At 67.9% G+C, this 13,229-nt stretch overlaps 1 protein-coding gene across 3 annotated transcripts in view; it reads left to right on the top strand.

The window, feature by feature from the left end:
- Positions 1-11,783, top strand: part of BRF1 (BRF1 RNA polymerase III transcription initiation factor subunit) — a 61,547-nt gene extending 49,764 nt beyond the window's left edge. For all 3 annotated transcript variants that reach the window (XM_045452190.1, XM_045452188.1, XM_045452189.1), the window contains 8 exons: positions 477-746; positions 1,953-2,014; positions 2,389-2,470; positions 2,558-2,613; positions 3,462-3,718; positions 6,499-6,550; positions 6,902-7,073; positions 7,548-11,783. In XM_045452190.1, the coding sequence (XP_045308146.1) occupies positions 477-746; positions 1,953-2,014; positions 2,389-2,470; positions 2,558-2,613; positions 3,462-3,718; positions 6,499-6,550; positions 6,902-7,073; positions 7,548-7,585 (989 nt within the window). In that variant the 3' untranslated portion in view covers positions 7,586-11,783. The remainder of the gene's footprint in view (positions 1-476; positions 747-1,952; positions 2,015-2,388; positions 2,471-2,557; positions 2,614-3,461; positions 3,719-6,498; positions 6,551-6,901; positions 7,074-7,547) is intronic.
- Positions 11,784-13,229: the final 1,446 nt, after the last annotated feature.

Below are 13,229 nucleotides of genomic sequence, written 5' to 3'. Positions count from 1 at the left end.
CCCGCGGAAGCCGCGGCCGGTGCTGACGGGCCGCGTGCTTTCTTCTTCCGGACCCTCGAGTGTCGCCCGCGTGTCCCGGACGCCCGTTGCTCACGGGAGGGCCACGCTCTCCAGCTGGCTGCGGTCGAAGCGACCGATGTTTTGTGGGTTGCTTCCCGAGTCACTTCCTAGATGTGACTAGGAACTTTTGCCTAACCTAAAGCCACGGTATTTTCCCCCGTTAAAAAAAATTTTTAGCCGTTAAATTTGAGTGAATTTTTGCACAAAGCGTGAGGCACAGGCCGAGGGCCGTGCTTAGGTGCGTGGACGTTGGGCTCCCTCTGTGACGAGGCGCGTCTTTGAGCCCCTCTTTCGTCGGTTGCTCACTGATGTTAACGAAGTAACTGCTGGCTGGACGGCGATGCTTCTCTGCACAGCGGTGGGGCCCTCTGCCTTTCCACGCGGTTCACAGGCGGTGTGTGCGATTGGGTCCCTAGGCTCCGTGGAGGACACCACGTCCAGTGTATTTGGGGAAGACGATGCCGAGGACGAGGAGTTGGAAGCCGCTGCCAGCCACCTGAACAAGGACTTTTACCAGGAGATCCTTGGTAGCGGCTTGTCCAGCAGTTCCGACGGGGCCGGAGACCCCGAGGGGGGCGCCAGGCCCCCTGCCCTGGAGTCCCTGCTTGGCCCCCTGCCCACCGCGGCCAGCCTGGGCATCTCAGACTCCATCCGAGAGTGCATCTCCTCCCAGAGCCAGGACCCCAGTGAGTGCCTGGGGGCCTTGGGGAGAGGAGGGGGGGCTCCTCTGGGCAGGCAGGCGGGACCATGGCCGGCAGGTAGCAGGTCCAGATCGCCCGTCCCCAGCTGGGGGAGGTGGGGTGCAGCCTTACGGAAGGGTGGGCACCGCGCCTGCCGTGTGTGAGCCGTCGGTGTTCCCGGCACGGGCTCGTCACCGCCCTCAGAACCCTTCCCCAGTGGCCCGCTGGCTTAGTCCGGGCCAGAGCCCTCTGCTGGCCGGGGGTCCTCCTGCCCGAGCTCCTCCACGGTCCCCGCCGGTTGGGCTTCGGCGCTGGCGGTGCTGGTGGCCTGGCAGGAGCGTTGCCCTCACCCTGCTGGGAGAGGCCTGGGGCGCAGGCTGTCCCGGTTCTGCCGCGTCTTCCTCCCTCGGGTGTCCCCAGACTGCAGGGTGCAGGCCCTGCCTCGTCTCCGGGCACCAAGGGCTGGGCCAGGAGCCCCTGTGAGGCTGTGCCACCCAGACGTTCATCACATACCCTGTAGCCAGGTGTGGCGATGGGCGGGCACGTGCCTGCCCTGATGGCGGTGACGCCTAGGGTGAGAGGGACAGCGACACAGCCCGAGCCCGGTGTGCAGGTTGTACCGCAAGGGCCTGTGCGAAGGCCCTGAGGCAGGAGGAGACCATTCTTGCAGGGGCCGAGGGAGCCGGCATCGAGGCAGAGCAGGGAGGCGTGTGAGCGACGTGTCTGAGAGCCAGGGGGAGTCCACGCAGGGCCTTGGCCGTGGAGCGACAGTGTGGCCCACGGGCTGTGGGTGGAATCGGGAGGAGCGGCAGAGGACCGTCTGGCGATGGGGGCTGCAGAGAGCAGCGGCTGCCCCGTTTTTCCGGGCCATGCAGACTGTGCTGTTGACCCAGCTGAGGCAGGAGGGGAGTGGCCAGCGGGGCCTGGGGACGTCCCGAGCGTGTCACTGGGGACTCTCCGCGGCCCCTCTCCTGCTCCGGAGATGCTGCTGTCGTCCGGGAGCCGCAGGGACTGGCGGGGCGCCGCCTCGGCCGTGGCTCTGGTCTAGCGTCCTTCCTGCACAAGCGCTGGTGTGAGAGCCACGCGCTGTCCCCCGCGGGGCCGCCGTCCGCCCTCGGCCAGAGCCCCCGAGTCCTGAGACAGCCCGGGGGAGTGTGCACTTGGTCACCGGTTATTGACCCCAAATGACACCGGTGTCGTGCTTCCCCGTAGCGGACGCGTGTGGGGACGGCGAGCTGGACCTCAGTGGCATCGACGACCTGGAGATCGACAGGGTGAGTGTGCGTGCAGCCTCCGCCCGTGCGGCACGTGGTCTGTGCTGGCCACACCGCCCTGCCCTCCCGCGGGTGGGGCGTCCCCACACCGGGCCACCACACGGCCCCCGGGACCTTTATCAGTTCCCGGGGGGGGAGGGGGGCACCGTGTCCTCAGCTCAGTTCCTTCTCAGGGACCTGTGCCCCCGCACTCTGGCCTGGCTCCTGTGCCCCTGCTGTTGGCCTTGGAAGGGGTGGAGGGCGACGGGGTCCCCGACCGGCTCCCCCCAGTGAGCCTATAGCCTCGTGGGTCAGAGGTCCACCCCTGACCAGTGTGTACAAGCAGGAAGGGTGTTGGTGGCCGAGACCTGAGTGTGGTGCCGTGTTCTGCCCAGTACATCCTGAACGAGGCGGAAGCCCGCGTGAAGGCCGAGCTGTGGATGCGGGAGAACGCGGAGTACCTGCGGGAGCAGAGGGGTAAGCGCCCGCCCAGCCGCCCGCCCGCCCGCCCGGGAGCCTGGGCCACGGGGCCCCTGCTGATCCTGCCATTTGGGGACTTTTCAGAGAAAGAAGCAAGAATAGCAAAGGAGAAGGAGCTTGGCATCTACAAGGAGCACAAGGTAGGTAGGGGCACCCGGTGCGCGTGGGGGCCGGTCTTGCTTCCCCCCCCCCCCCCCCCCGCCAAGTCACGCCAGGGCTCCCGGGGCGCGGCACAGACCTGTGCCCCTGGCCGCTGGGCCCTGACGGTGCTGGCCTCCCCTCGGACAGATGTGCCGTTCGGCTTTGGGGAAGATCCTAGGCAGGCTGAATTGGGGCCTTGTGACCTCCGTGGACACCCTGTCCCGGCTCTGGGAGCTGAGAGAACCTGCAGTCACACTTCCCTTCCTGTTGGTGGTCACAGTGATGTGGCCTGCTGCTCGTGTGGCCGGATGGGGAGCACCTTTCTGGGGCAGGGGGTGAAGGAGGCCGGCGTGGCCCTGGAGCTTGGGGGTCAGGGTGTGGGGCCCCTGGCAGCATGGCAGGGAGGAGCCGGCAGGAGGCACAGTTAGGCCCTTGTGCGTGGTGTGGCACCCAGGACGAGGTCCGTCCCCACTGGGTGACGCCTCCTGAGGTCAGGGAGCACCCTGTGTGCCCTTCGGGTATCTGCGTGGTGGGCTCGTAGGCGGTCGAGTTGGCCCCACACCCCGAGACCTGCCCCCGGCCGGTGGTGATGGTGAGCTGCCAGGGCACAGTGGGGTGCAGCCGGCTTCCGCCGTTCCAAGAGGAGGTGGGAGCCGCCCTCGGGGGGGCCCCGGCCCTGCACACCTCGGCTCCCCCGGGCGGGGGTCCCCAGGAGACCCTGGTTGCCGAGCCCCCCCCCCCACCTGCCGCTGTCCAGCCGGCTGTGCCCCCACATCCCACGCGGCACCTAGCAGGCTTACGGGCGCTGAGGTCCCCGTGGGGTGGTGACATCCCCGTTTCCGTTGAGCCCAAGAAGTCCTGCAAACGCCGGGAGCCGATCCAGGCCAGCACGGCCGGGGAGGCCATCGAGAAGATGCTGGAGCAGAAGAAAATCTCCAGCAAGATCAACTACAGCGTGCTGCGGGACCTCAACAGCAAGGGCGGGGGCGGTCTGCAGGAGGAGGACGCACAGCCCGAGGGGCGGGCCGCCACCCGGAAGCTGTCTCGGAGGAAAACGCCCGCCAGGAGGCACAGGGCCGACCCCCTGACCAGCGTGGGGAAGAGGTACTACTGGGCCCGGTGGGCCGGGTGTTGGTTCTGAGCAGGGCGGGAGGCCTGGGCTGGCATTCGGCCCCCAAGTGCTGGAGACGAACGTCCGCCTGGCGCTGCGCCCGCTGCCCTGCGCGCTCCCGTTTGTGCTGACCAGGGGCTCCGGCCCTGGAAAGGGGCTGTGGCCTCAGGGTGTGTTCTGCTCACGGAGCGGGTGAGCCGGCCTGTCCTCCAGGAGGGGCTCTCTGCGCCCCGTGCCCTGGCTGCACGCCTCTCTCTGCCGAGAAGGGGGGCGGGCGGAGAGCACATGCTGTGGGGGGGGAGCGGGTCAGGGGAGGAGCTGGGAGCGGCAGAGCAGGCCAGCGCCCTGGGCCCAGGGGGTCACGCAGGGCGTCGTACGCCCCCCCCCCCCCCCCCCCCCCCGCGCAGAGGCGCCCTGGAGGGCCTGCGGGGGCGGGGTGGCCCCACTCCCCCGCCCTCACCTCCTCCCCAGACCTCTGTCGCTCCCGGTTTTTAACCCTAACTCAACCGAGAAGTGAAAATGTTTTTGGTGTGTTTTTTTGTCTCAAGGGGGACTAAATGTCTTTCGTGGTTTCTGTGACCCTTTTTTTTTTTAAGCTCTGTTTAAGTAAACTCCGTACCCAACGTGGGTCTTGAACTCACCACTCTGAGACCAAGAGTCGCGTGCTCCGCCGACTGAGCCGGCCTGGCGCCCCTTGGGACGCTGCTTTTTTTGTAATTTTTTTTAAGTTTATTTTTATTTATTTTGAGAGAGAGAGTGTGTGAGAGGGGCAGAGGAAGGGCGAGAGAGAGACAGAATCCCAAGCAGGTTCTGTGCTGTCAGCACAGAGCCCGACATGGGGCTCAAACCCACAAACCGTGAGATCATGACCTGAGCCGAAATCAAGAATCAGATGCTTGACTGACTGAGCTGCCCAGGCGCCCGTGACACTTTCTCTAGAAGTTGGTTATTCTGCTCCCTGGTTCCTGATCGCCCAGCGCGGCCTGCCACAGACCGGCACCCCCGTGATCCCTTCTGGTCGTGGTCTGGGGCCTGGGGAGGTGTCCCCAGCCTGTCCCCTGCCTACTTGCCGGACCCCCAGAGCGGCGCCCTGAGCCCTCAGGAACCTGGCGCCCTCCCGCACGGGGCCTTCCTGCCGGGCTGCTCAGGCTGCCCCGGGCTGAGTAGGTGCGTCACCCCCGCCACGGCCCATGGCACCCCGTCCACGGCACACAGGGGCTGCTTTGTCTCTGGCCGCCAGTGGACAGCGTGCGGGCGAGCCCCCGTCTCCTGGGTCAGCCGTGCCCTCTCGGCGCCAGTGCGTCTGTGACCCGGGCTGTGAGAGGGTGAGCGGGCTGGGGTTATGGGCCGAGGGGAGGAGCGTGCTTCCTTCCCGGGGGCTCGCAGACCCTCCTCCGGGCTGCTTGGCCTGTACCCCCGCCTCCCCGCTGGCCGTCCCACGCGCCCTTGACTGCCGTGACTCTTCCCCAGCCAGGTGGGTGGACAGGCCAGCTTCCCGGTGGGGACCGGGAGTCCACCTCTGTGGGAACCGCCCTCCCTGCACCGGGCCCGTGGTCTCGGCCGGCACGGCCACACGTTTGCCGGTCTCCTGCCCGGAGGCCGCCGGCCTGAGGCCGTGCCAAGCGGAAACCTCCCACGAGCGCTCCGAGGGCCTGTCCACCTGTCAGAGCTGCCCTGGTGTCCACTCCCAGTGTCCCAGGGCTCGTTGGCACATCGCAGTGGTGGGGTGTGCTCGGTCATCTGAGGCCTGTCTGGATGCTTCCCCCCGCCGGCCCTGGGGCAGGGTCCCTGAGCACAGATGGCTTCCATGGCCGGGCCGTGGGAGGGGAGCCTGCCTCCTCTCAGTTGGGGTCTCACTGTCGCCCCGGACAGGTCGGCGTTGTCCGGGGGGTCTTGGTGTTCTTCTCCTTCCTCCGTTCCTTGCAAGTGACAGTGTGGCCGGTGTCCCGGCTTTTGTGTTTGGAGGGTCTGGGGGGAGGGGGCTGGGCCCCCACTCCTCCAGGCATCCAGCCACGGGAGGAGCAGGGCTGTGGTTAGCTGCTGCCCGCAGCCCCCACACGCCGGTCCAGAACCTAGGCTGGCAGAGCCCGAGGGCAGCCCGACATCAGGTCCGCGTTCATCAGATATCGATGGACGTGAGTCACGGCCCAGGGCTGTCTCCTGTCGGCTTGCGTGGCGTTTTAGCTAAAACTGGCATTTGCTGCCAACGTCGTAAAGAAGCTTTCACCGAAGAACCCTGCTTTCCGGCTTCTGCCAGGGGCCCTGCTCCCGCCCCGATTCCCAGCACGGCGGCTGTGCCCCCACGTGGTACGGTGCCAGTGCCTGGCCTTTGGGGGTGGGGACTCGGAGATAGATGCCGTCCCCCTCACGGGTCTGTATCACGTGGACGCACGACCTGTTCAAACGACCGGCTGGAGCCGCGCGCGTTCGCATAGGAGAAGCCGCCTAGCGGCATAGGTGCGGGGGTGGGGGGGGCGGGGGGGGACCTGCTCACTGAGAGAAAAGGCAGAAGGAGGGGCCGGAGGGCAGAGGGAACCAGGGCAGGTCACAGCTTGAGGCCCACAGGGTCCACTGGGAAGGGTGACCACAGAGCGGGCCCCGGGGAGGCGGTCAGGGCCGCCGGGGGCCAGGGGAGCCGAAGCAGGAGGGGCTGGGCACTGAGAGCACGCCGTGCTCGCGGAGGAGTGGCTGGCCACGCCTCTCACCCGGGCCCCCTGTGTCCCGACCGGTGGCTCTGGCCCGGGCTGACGCCCTGCGATGCGCTTTCTTCCAGGTTGAGGCCAATGGTGTCTGCGCAGCCGGCCAAGAAGGCGGCCGCAAGAGAGGTACGTGATGCGGCCGCAGCCGGGGGCGGGGGCCTCGAATACCGAGCTGTGAGCAGCTGAGAAGTCGGGCCGGCCCAGGCCCGGGGAGGCTGGAAGCCTGCAGGTGGCAGGGCAAGTGTCCGAGGAGCAGGCCTGCCACTCTGGGGTTGCACTGCCAGGCTGTGTCATCAGACAGCGTGCCCTCAGGGCGAGGCTTTCTGGGCACTGATGTGGGCGTGGGCTGAAGGGTGGGGCGGGGGGCCACTTGGGAGGTCAGGGGCTCTGGGTGTCCTCGCTGACCACTCTGGGAGCACAGGGACCCCCCCCCCCCCCAGGGCAGGCGGCCTCTAGAGCCTGTCCCCTCACGTGCAGCCCTTGCCCCTGAGCCCGTCCACCCTGGGAGCCGAGCCCGCCAAGCCCACGGCGGTGCTGGTGGAGAGCGGGCCCGTGTCGTACCACCCCGAGGACGACCCCGATGAGGACGACCCCGACGAGGACGACGGGGAGCCCTGTGTCAGCGCCCTGCAGATGATGGGCAGTGGCGGTGAGGAGGCAACACAGGCACTGGGCGGGGCAGGGGTGCTTCAGAGAGAGGGAGAGGGAGAGGGAGAGAGAACCAGCGGGGGAGGGGCAGAGAGAGGGGGAGAGTCCCAAGCAGGCTCCGTGACGCAGAGCCTGATGCAGGGCTCGAACCCGTGAACCGTGAGGTCGTGACCTGAGCTGAAGTTGGGCGCTCGACTGACTGAGCCGCCCAGGCACCCAGGCCTGTCAGCTTCAAACGCGGTCTTTGTGTCCAGAAGGAGGTTGGGCCTGGGGCGTTCACAGCTCGGCTCCGTCCGTTCTGAGAACATCAAGTACTGGAGGTCGCCGACCGGGCCCTCCCCGATGTGAAGGCCGCGGGCTCCGGGTTGCAGGAGGGCCGCCTGGCCGGCGGGAGCAGGGCTCCCACCCGCCACCCCACTCCCACGGCGCTCTGCCAGGCACCCGGGTGGCCACGGTTCCTTTCTGCGTTCCACAGATTATGGTTGTGACGGCGAGGAGGACGACGGGTACTGAGCCGTGGCCCTGCAGCCGTGGCGTCTGGCAGTGGGGGCCTCGGTGGGCCCGCCTGCCCCGCAGCCCTCACCGCAGGCACTCAGCACCTCCGTGGCACTGGCTGCCAGGACCACGTCGGGAGCGTCGTCGGGAGCGTTTCTGCCCAGCAGGGGACTGGACCGCTGCCTGTGCGTCTGGTCCGATGTGTCTTGTCCCGTGGAAGGAAACTGAGGCGCGAGAAGGCCCGCTTTTCGGAGCGAGTGGAGGGCTCCTTGTGGAGCCGGGTGCCTTGGCCCCCACCCCTCCCCGGGGCTGAGAAGCACTGCACCAGCCCCACCCCTGCGGGGCCAGGGCCACTCTGTGCCTGTGGCTGTGTCTTCAGCCAGACCTCGGACTCTGGCCCGCTCCTGGCCCACGACAGGACAGTTGGCTCCATGGCCCCTGGGTGCACAGCTGCCCTGGGCAGTGCCCGCACAGTCTCTGGTGGCTGCCCAGGGTGTTGGGCTGGCCCTGCTGCATGGAGCCAGACCCAGGAGCTGGAACTGGAACCGGGAGCCGGCGCTGGAGCCAGGAGCCGGAGCCGGAACCGGAACCGGGAGCCAGAGCCGGAACCGGGAACTGGGAGCCGGAGCCGGGAGCCGGAGCCCAAGCTGGAACCAGGAGCCAGAACCGGAACCAAGAGCCAGAGCCAGAGCTGGAACTGGAGCCAGAGCCGTAGGTGCTCCTTGCTTGACCTGGGATCTGGCTCAGTGGCCACAGAGGAATGACAGGCAGAGGGTCTTCAAGCCTGGCCACTCTGCTCTGGATGGTTCCTGCTGCCCTTGACCACCCCTAAGGACCAGGCCTCGTCGTTGGAAGGCCCAGCGACCACTTTCAGGGTCTCCACTTGGGCGTTGCTGCTCTGGACATGGCCACGGAGGCAGGGCAGATGTTTTTGCTGCTCGAGGCCCCAGACCTGGCCACCCTGCCCCCCCCCCCCCCCCGCCCCCGACAGTGGCAGAGTGGGGCCACACTGCCTTCCCAGGGGCCAGCCCTCAGTCTCCAGGGCTGGGCCAGACCCCTCCTGAACGCAGCAGTCTGTAGGTAGGGAACTTTGAGGTCTTGACTGCACGTGTCTGTACCCTGCAGCCAGCCTGGACCCCGGGGCTCCTTAAAAGCCAGAGAGGAGAGTGAGTTTAGCGAAACAGAAAGATCCGTTACTTAAGCAGAAATTGGCTGAGGCTATGGTCTGTGCCTTCACATCTGGGGCTGTGGCCTGCCTTGGAGGAGTGAGGCCACGGCCAGTGGGGGTGGGAGGAGCATACAGTGTGCAGGCTGGACTCACGCCTGACCCTGTCGTCAGATGCACTATGGGGACGTGGTTCGGGTTCATTGGCAATCCCCTTGTGCCCAGCCCCGTAGGAAGTCCCAGAGTCTGCTCCTGGCCCCGGTCTCTCGTGGAGCCACAGGGCAGGGAGAGCTTGGCTGCAGCGGCTCTTAGAGCAGCCCCAGGCTCTGGCTTCCTGGCAGGGCCGGCGGGGTGGGGGGGTTCACCGAGCCACTCGGGGAGCAGAAGGTGGGCTGAGCCTGGCCATGGATGACTGGCTCTGGGGACTTCCAGGTGGAGGTGTGGCTGTGGCCACGGAGGTGACAGAACCATCCTCTGGCAGACGGGGCTGCCTCCCCAGCAGGGCGAGCAAGGCAGGCTTCGGGACGGGGCTCTGGCAGGACACATCCCTAAGGGGCTGGACAGAGGAGGTTCCCACGGAGGAAGAGTCCTCTGTCCCAGTGGGGATGGGGTTTCTGTGGGGGTGTGCAGAGGGCTGGGGTCCTCGGAGAGGATGTGGTGAGGAGAACAGTGAGGCCCGGGCCGTGACCGAGGTGCCATGACCTGGGGCTGGCAGCCAGCAGCCCTGTGCTCTGTGTCCAGGTCGCCACTGCCACCGGCGTGGGCTTGCAGGGGACACACAGGCCCGTGTGCCCCTCTGCCCCATACCTTGGCGCCCCTCGTCCAACACTGAGGATGCCCTACGTCTGGTCACCGGGTGTGGCTCTCTTCAGGGGGCCGTGAGGGGGCTGTCCCTGGCAGGTGCGGGCTGCAGCTAATGGGACAGGGCACCAACATCACCTTGCCTGCCCCCCCAACCTGGGTCCCTGCGGGCTGGGCCGCAGGAATCTGCACCCAGAAAGCTTGGGAGGCCTAGGTGCCCCGGCCAGGGAGGGGCAGGGACCTCACTCCGTCTGAGGGTCAGGGTCACTGAGGTGCTGAGAGCCAGTGGGCGGTCAGACCCAGGCTGGGATCAAGCCCCAAGGGGGTGTGTCTGGCAGTGGGCCTGCCTGGGGTGCCACCCCTGCCCCCTGCACTACAGACAGGTAGGTGCCGGTTCTGCCCTAATCTTGGCCGAGACCAGAGAGGCACGGGAGCCTACGTCACTTCCCAGGTCACCCAGCGTGGAGGTGGCCTCCCTGGGACCCATCCTGACGGCCGCCCCCTTCCCGGGTGCTGGGGCCTGGCCATACCCGCTCTCGGATGCCTGCCCCCGGGGCCTGGCCAGTGACAGCAGGCATCCCGAGAAGAACGCAGGGCTCCCCGCTGGCTCCCTGCGGTGCCGGGGGTCCCTAGGGGGCAGGCGGGCCGCCGTGAGCATGTGTGCACCCGTGGGCACACAGACGGGTTCTGGGCAGCCTGGCGGTGCGCGCTTGTCCTCTGACCCTGCAGAGCTGGGCGGCCTGCCGGTGGGGCCAGGGTCCTCGTGGGGCGCAGGAGGCAGCAAGCAGGCGTGTCTGGCAGGCTCCAGGTGGGAGCGCTGTGCCCGTTGGCTCCCGGCCCCCTGAGCCCAGCTCCCCCTGGCCAGCACGTGCAGCGCGGCCGGACGGGGCACCGCGCGCGAGCATACGCACGGGTACAGGCCCGGCCCCACGCAGGCGGGCACGTGCACATGCAGGTCTGTCGGGGGCCAGGCCAGGGCGGGCAGGCGGGCCCGATGCTGGCTGAGGTCAGACGGCCGTGGGCCTGCTGCTCTCGCTGGTGCTTCCCACGGGGCACCTCCCCGGTCTCCAGGGAGGGCGGGGGACGGCCGAGACCTGGGTGTGTGGGGCACCTGCTTGTGCCCCGCCACACCCTGTGCTGTGTGACCTGGCGCCAGTCCGTCCCTGAGCGGGAGTCAGAACTACAGGGTACCTTCTAGATGGCCGCAGGGAGGTGGGCGGGCCACAGCCCCTCCCAGGCATGGGGGGACAGGTCTGTGACTCCCTTCCCCACCCGGGGCTCTCCGGCAGGGCGGCCTCTCGGGACTGCCAGCTAGATCATTCCCAGGCATCCTGGGCAGACAGCGAGAGCCCCGAGGGCAGAGAGGCAGGCAAGGAGGGAGGTTGGCCTGATGGGAGAGCCCTCTGCGTCTGTCTCTCAAGGGCTGTCCCCAGAGCATGACATCGGTGCATTTCCTCCAAAACGCTGTGCTCAGCCCCACCCTCCCGCACCTGCCCTGCTGGCCACCGTCACCAGTGATTTGGGGCTCACACCAGCCTGCGTGTCCTCAGGCCTCGTGTGCCCTAGGCTCACACACCCCGCCTCCCCGCTGCTCCCGCCGGGTGCCTCCTGCAGCCCCAAGTGGTTCTGGACTGGTCAGGCCCCTAAGTGGGCAGAAGTGCCGATGGCCCGAGGGCAGCGTGGGTCTCTGGAGGAGGGGCTGGGCAGCCCCCAGGGTGTCCTGCTGGGTGCCGTCGCCCTCCGTCCCGCCCTCCCTGGACCGGGCCTGGATGGCAGCAACCTCTGCCGCCTCCGCCCTCCAGCATCCTGCCCTCCCACCCCTCTGTCCACCTCTGGGCGGCTGCAGCACCGAGCGGGGGGTGTCCCCCGTGGTGCCTTCCAGGCAGGGTCCGGGGCTGCTTCCTGGGGAGGGGCTGACCGGTGAGAGGCTGGGGGGGTGGGGGGAGAGGCTCTTGTCACTGGCCTGGGTCTGGGCTGCCTGCCCCTGCCCCCACCAGGCCGCAGGTGTTCCAGTGGGGCAAACTCAGGGACTTGAACTGCAGGCCACACACACAGCCACCAGGGAGATGAGGTCCTTCGGGCTGACCGCGTCACTGTCCTCAGCCCTGCCCTGCTCCCTGGCCGCTCGCCCCCTCGGGCGCCCAGGCCCAGCCTTGCCTGGCTCCACAGGCAGGTTCAGCTGAGGCCCCCGCTCCCCCTGCAGCCCAGAAATGCTACATTCCCCGAATAATAAAGACTAGGAGACTTGAAGCTGTGGAGTGTCCCTGGTCTTTGTCCACGGCGTGTCAAGGCCTCTAACACATCGTTGCGGGGCCCGCCCGGCTGGGCCCCCCACCCGCCACGCGCACGCGGAGTCGCCATCTTCCACACGCCGGGCCTGTCCCCTTCCCGGATCGGAGGGCCCCCTCGCCAGCAAGGTGGCAGAGACGGGCACGGAGAGGAGGCCCCGCAGGAGCAGGCTGCTGGGCCTCCTGGACACTCCTCGGCGCCCCAGGCCCTCCCAGCCCCTGGCCCAGCAGACCGGCTGAGCTCTCGGCCTGCAACCCTGCGGACGCTACACCCCCAGCTGCCTGCGACCCTAGAGAGCCCCTTCCCCCACGGGGCTGGTCCCAATTACGCTACCCCCGTCCTGCAGCCGCACTCCTAGGGGCAGGGGGTGACCTAGGACCAGCTGGGCTTGGGGAGGACTTGCCCAGCGGGGGGGGCACGACCCTCTGCCTGTCCCCTGCCCTGCAAGAGGACTGATGGCCCTTCTTGTGCCACCCACCCCCCCCCCCCCCAGTCCCAGCACCAGCACCGAGTGCTTGCCCACACCCGGGCGCTAAGCCGCCACTTGAGCAGGACTCTCGGCCACCCTGCGCGTGCGTCCCGGCCCCTTGGGGATGCCAGGCTCCGTGTGGGGGCCATGCTGGTGTGTGGCCAGCAGCTTCCCTGACTGGTCAGGGCCTCTCTGTGCCTACGTGCCTAGAGGGTTGGCTCGTCCCTGGGGAGGCCTGGGCCCCAGCCAGGCTGGCAAAGGGTAGTGGCCAAGGGACCGGCTCCAAAGTCTCAGGCCCTTCAAAGGGACGTGGGCGGTGGCAAAGTGGAGAGTCTTTATGGCTTTCCGGCCGGCAGAGGAACCTGACTCAGGAAGCCATTGTCCCCATACAATGGGCCTGGCTGGGACCTATGAAGGCAGGGGGCCCCAGATTGGTGGGACCTGACCTTGACCCTGATCAGCCACCGATAGTCCCCAGCACCTTCTCACGGCCACCGCGGCTGGCCCTGGCCAGGAAAGGGGACAGCTGTGCCTGAGGGCTAGAGCACCACCAGGGAGGGGCGGTGATGGGTGGGGAACGCTGCCGGAGCAACCCCGGGGGGCCGTGGTGGAGGCGCCCTGCAGCCCAGGTCGTCTCACAGGTGGGCAGGGAGGAGCTGATCAGCAGGGTCAGGAGGGGTAGGTCACCTTCCATCACAGGGAACAAACCGCTGAGGCCACAGAGATCCCGTCAGCGAGCACCCAGGAGGCCCTAACTGGATGGAAGGCAGCGCCTCCCTGCCAGACGACGAGGGGGCTGCCCTCGGTCGCGAGGGGCCTTTGCACCAGCCAGGCCGAGTCCTCGCTCCCCTCCTTCGGGAGGTCACAGCGAACAAGGACGTCGTCTGCCACGCACCCACTTGGCGGGGCCTGAGAAGATGAGCGCCTGGCGTATCGCA

Source organism: Leopardus geoffroyi, chromosome B3 (genome assembly GCF_018350155.1).
Source record: "Leopardus geoffroyi isolate Oge1 chromosome B3, O.geoffroyi_Oge1_pat1.0, whole genome shotgun sequence".
Taxonomy (NCBI): domain Eukaryota; kingdom Metazoa; phylum Chordata; class Mammalia; order Carnivora; family Felidae; genus Leopardus; species Leopardus geoffroyi.
The sequence above is the reverse complement of the archived record's forward strand: the minus strand, read 5'-3'. Positions and strand labels throughout refer to the sequence as shown.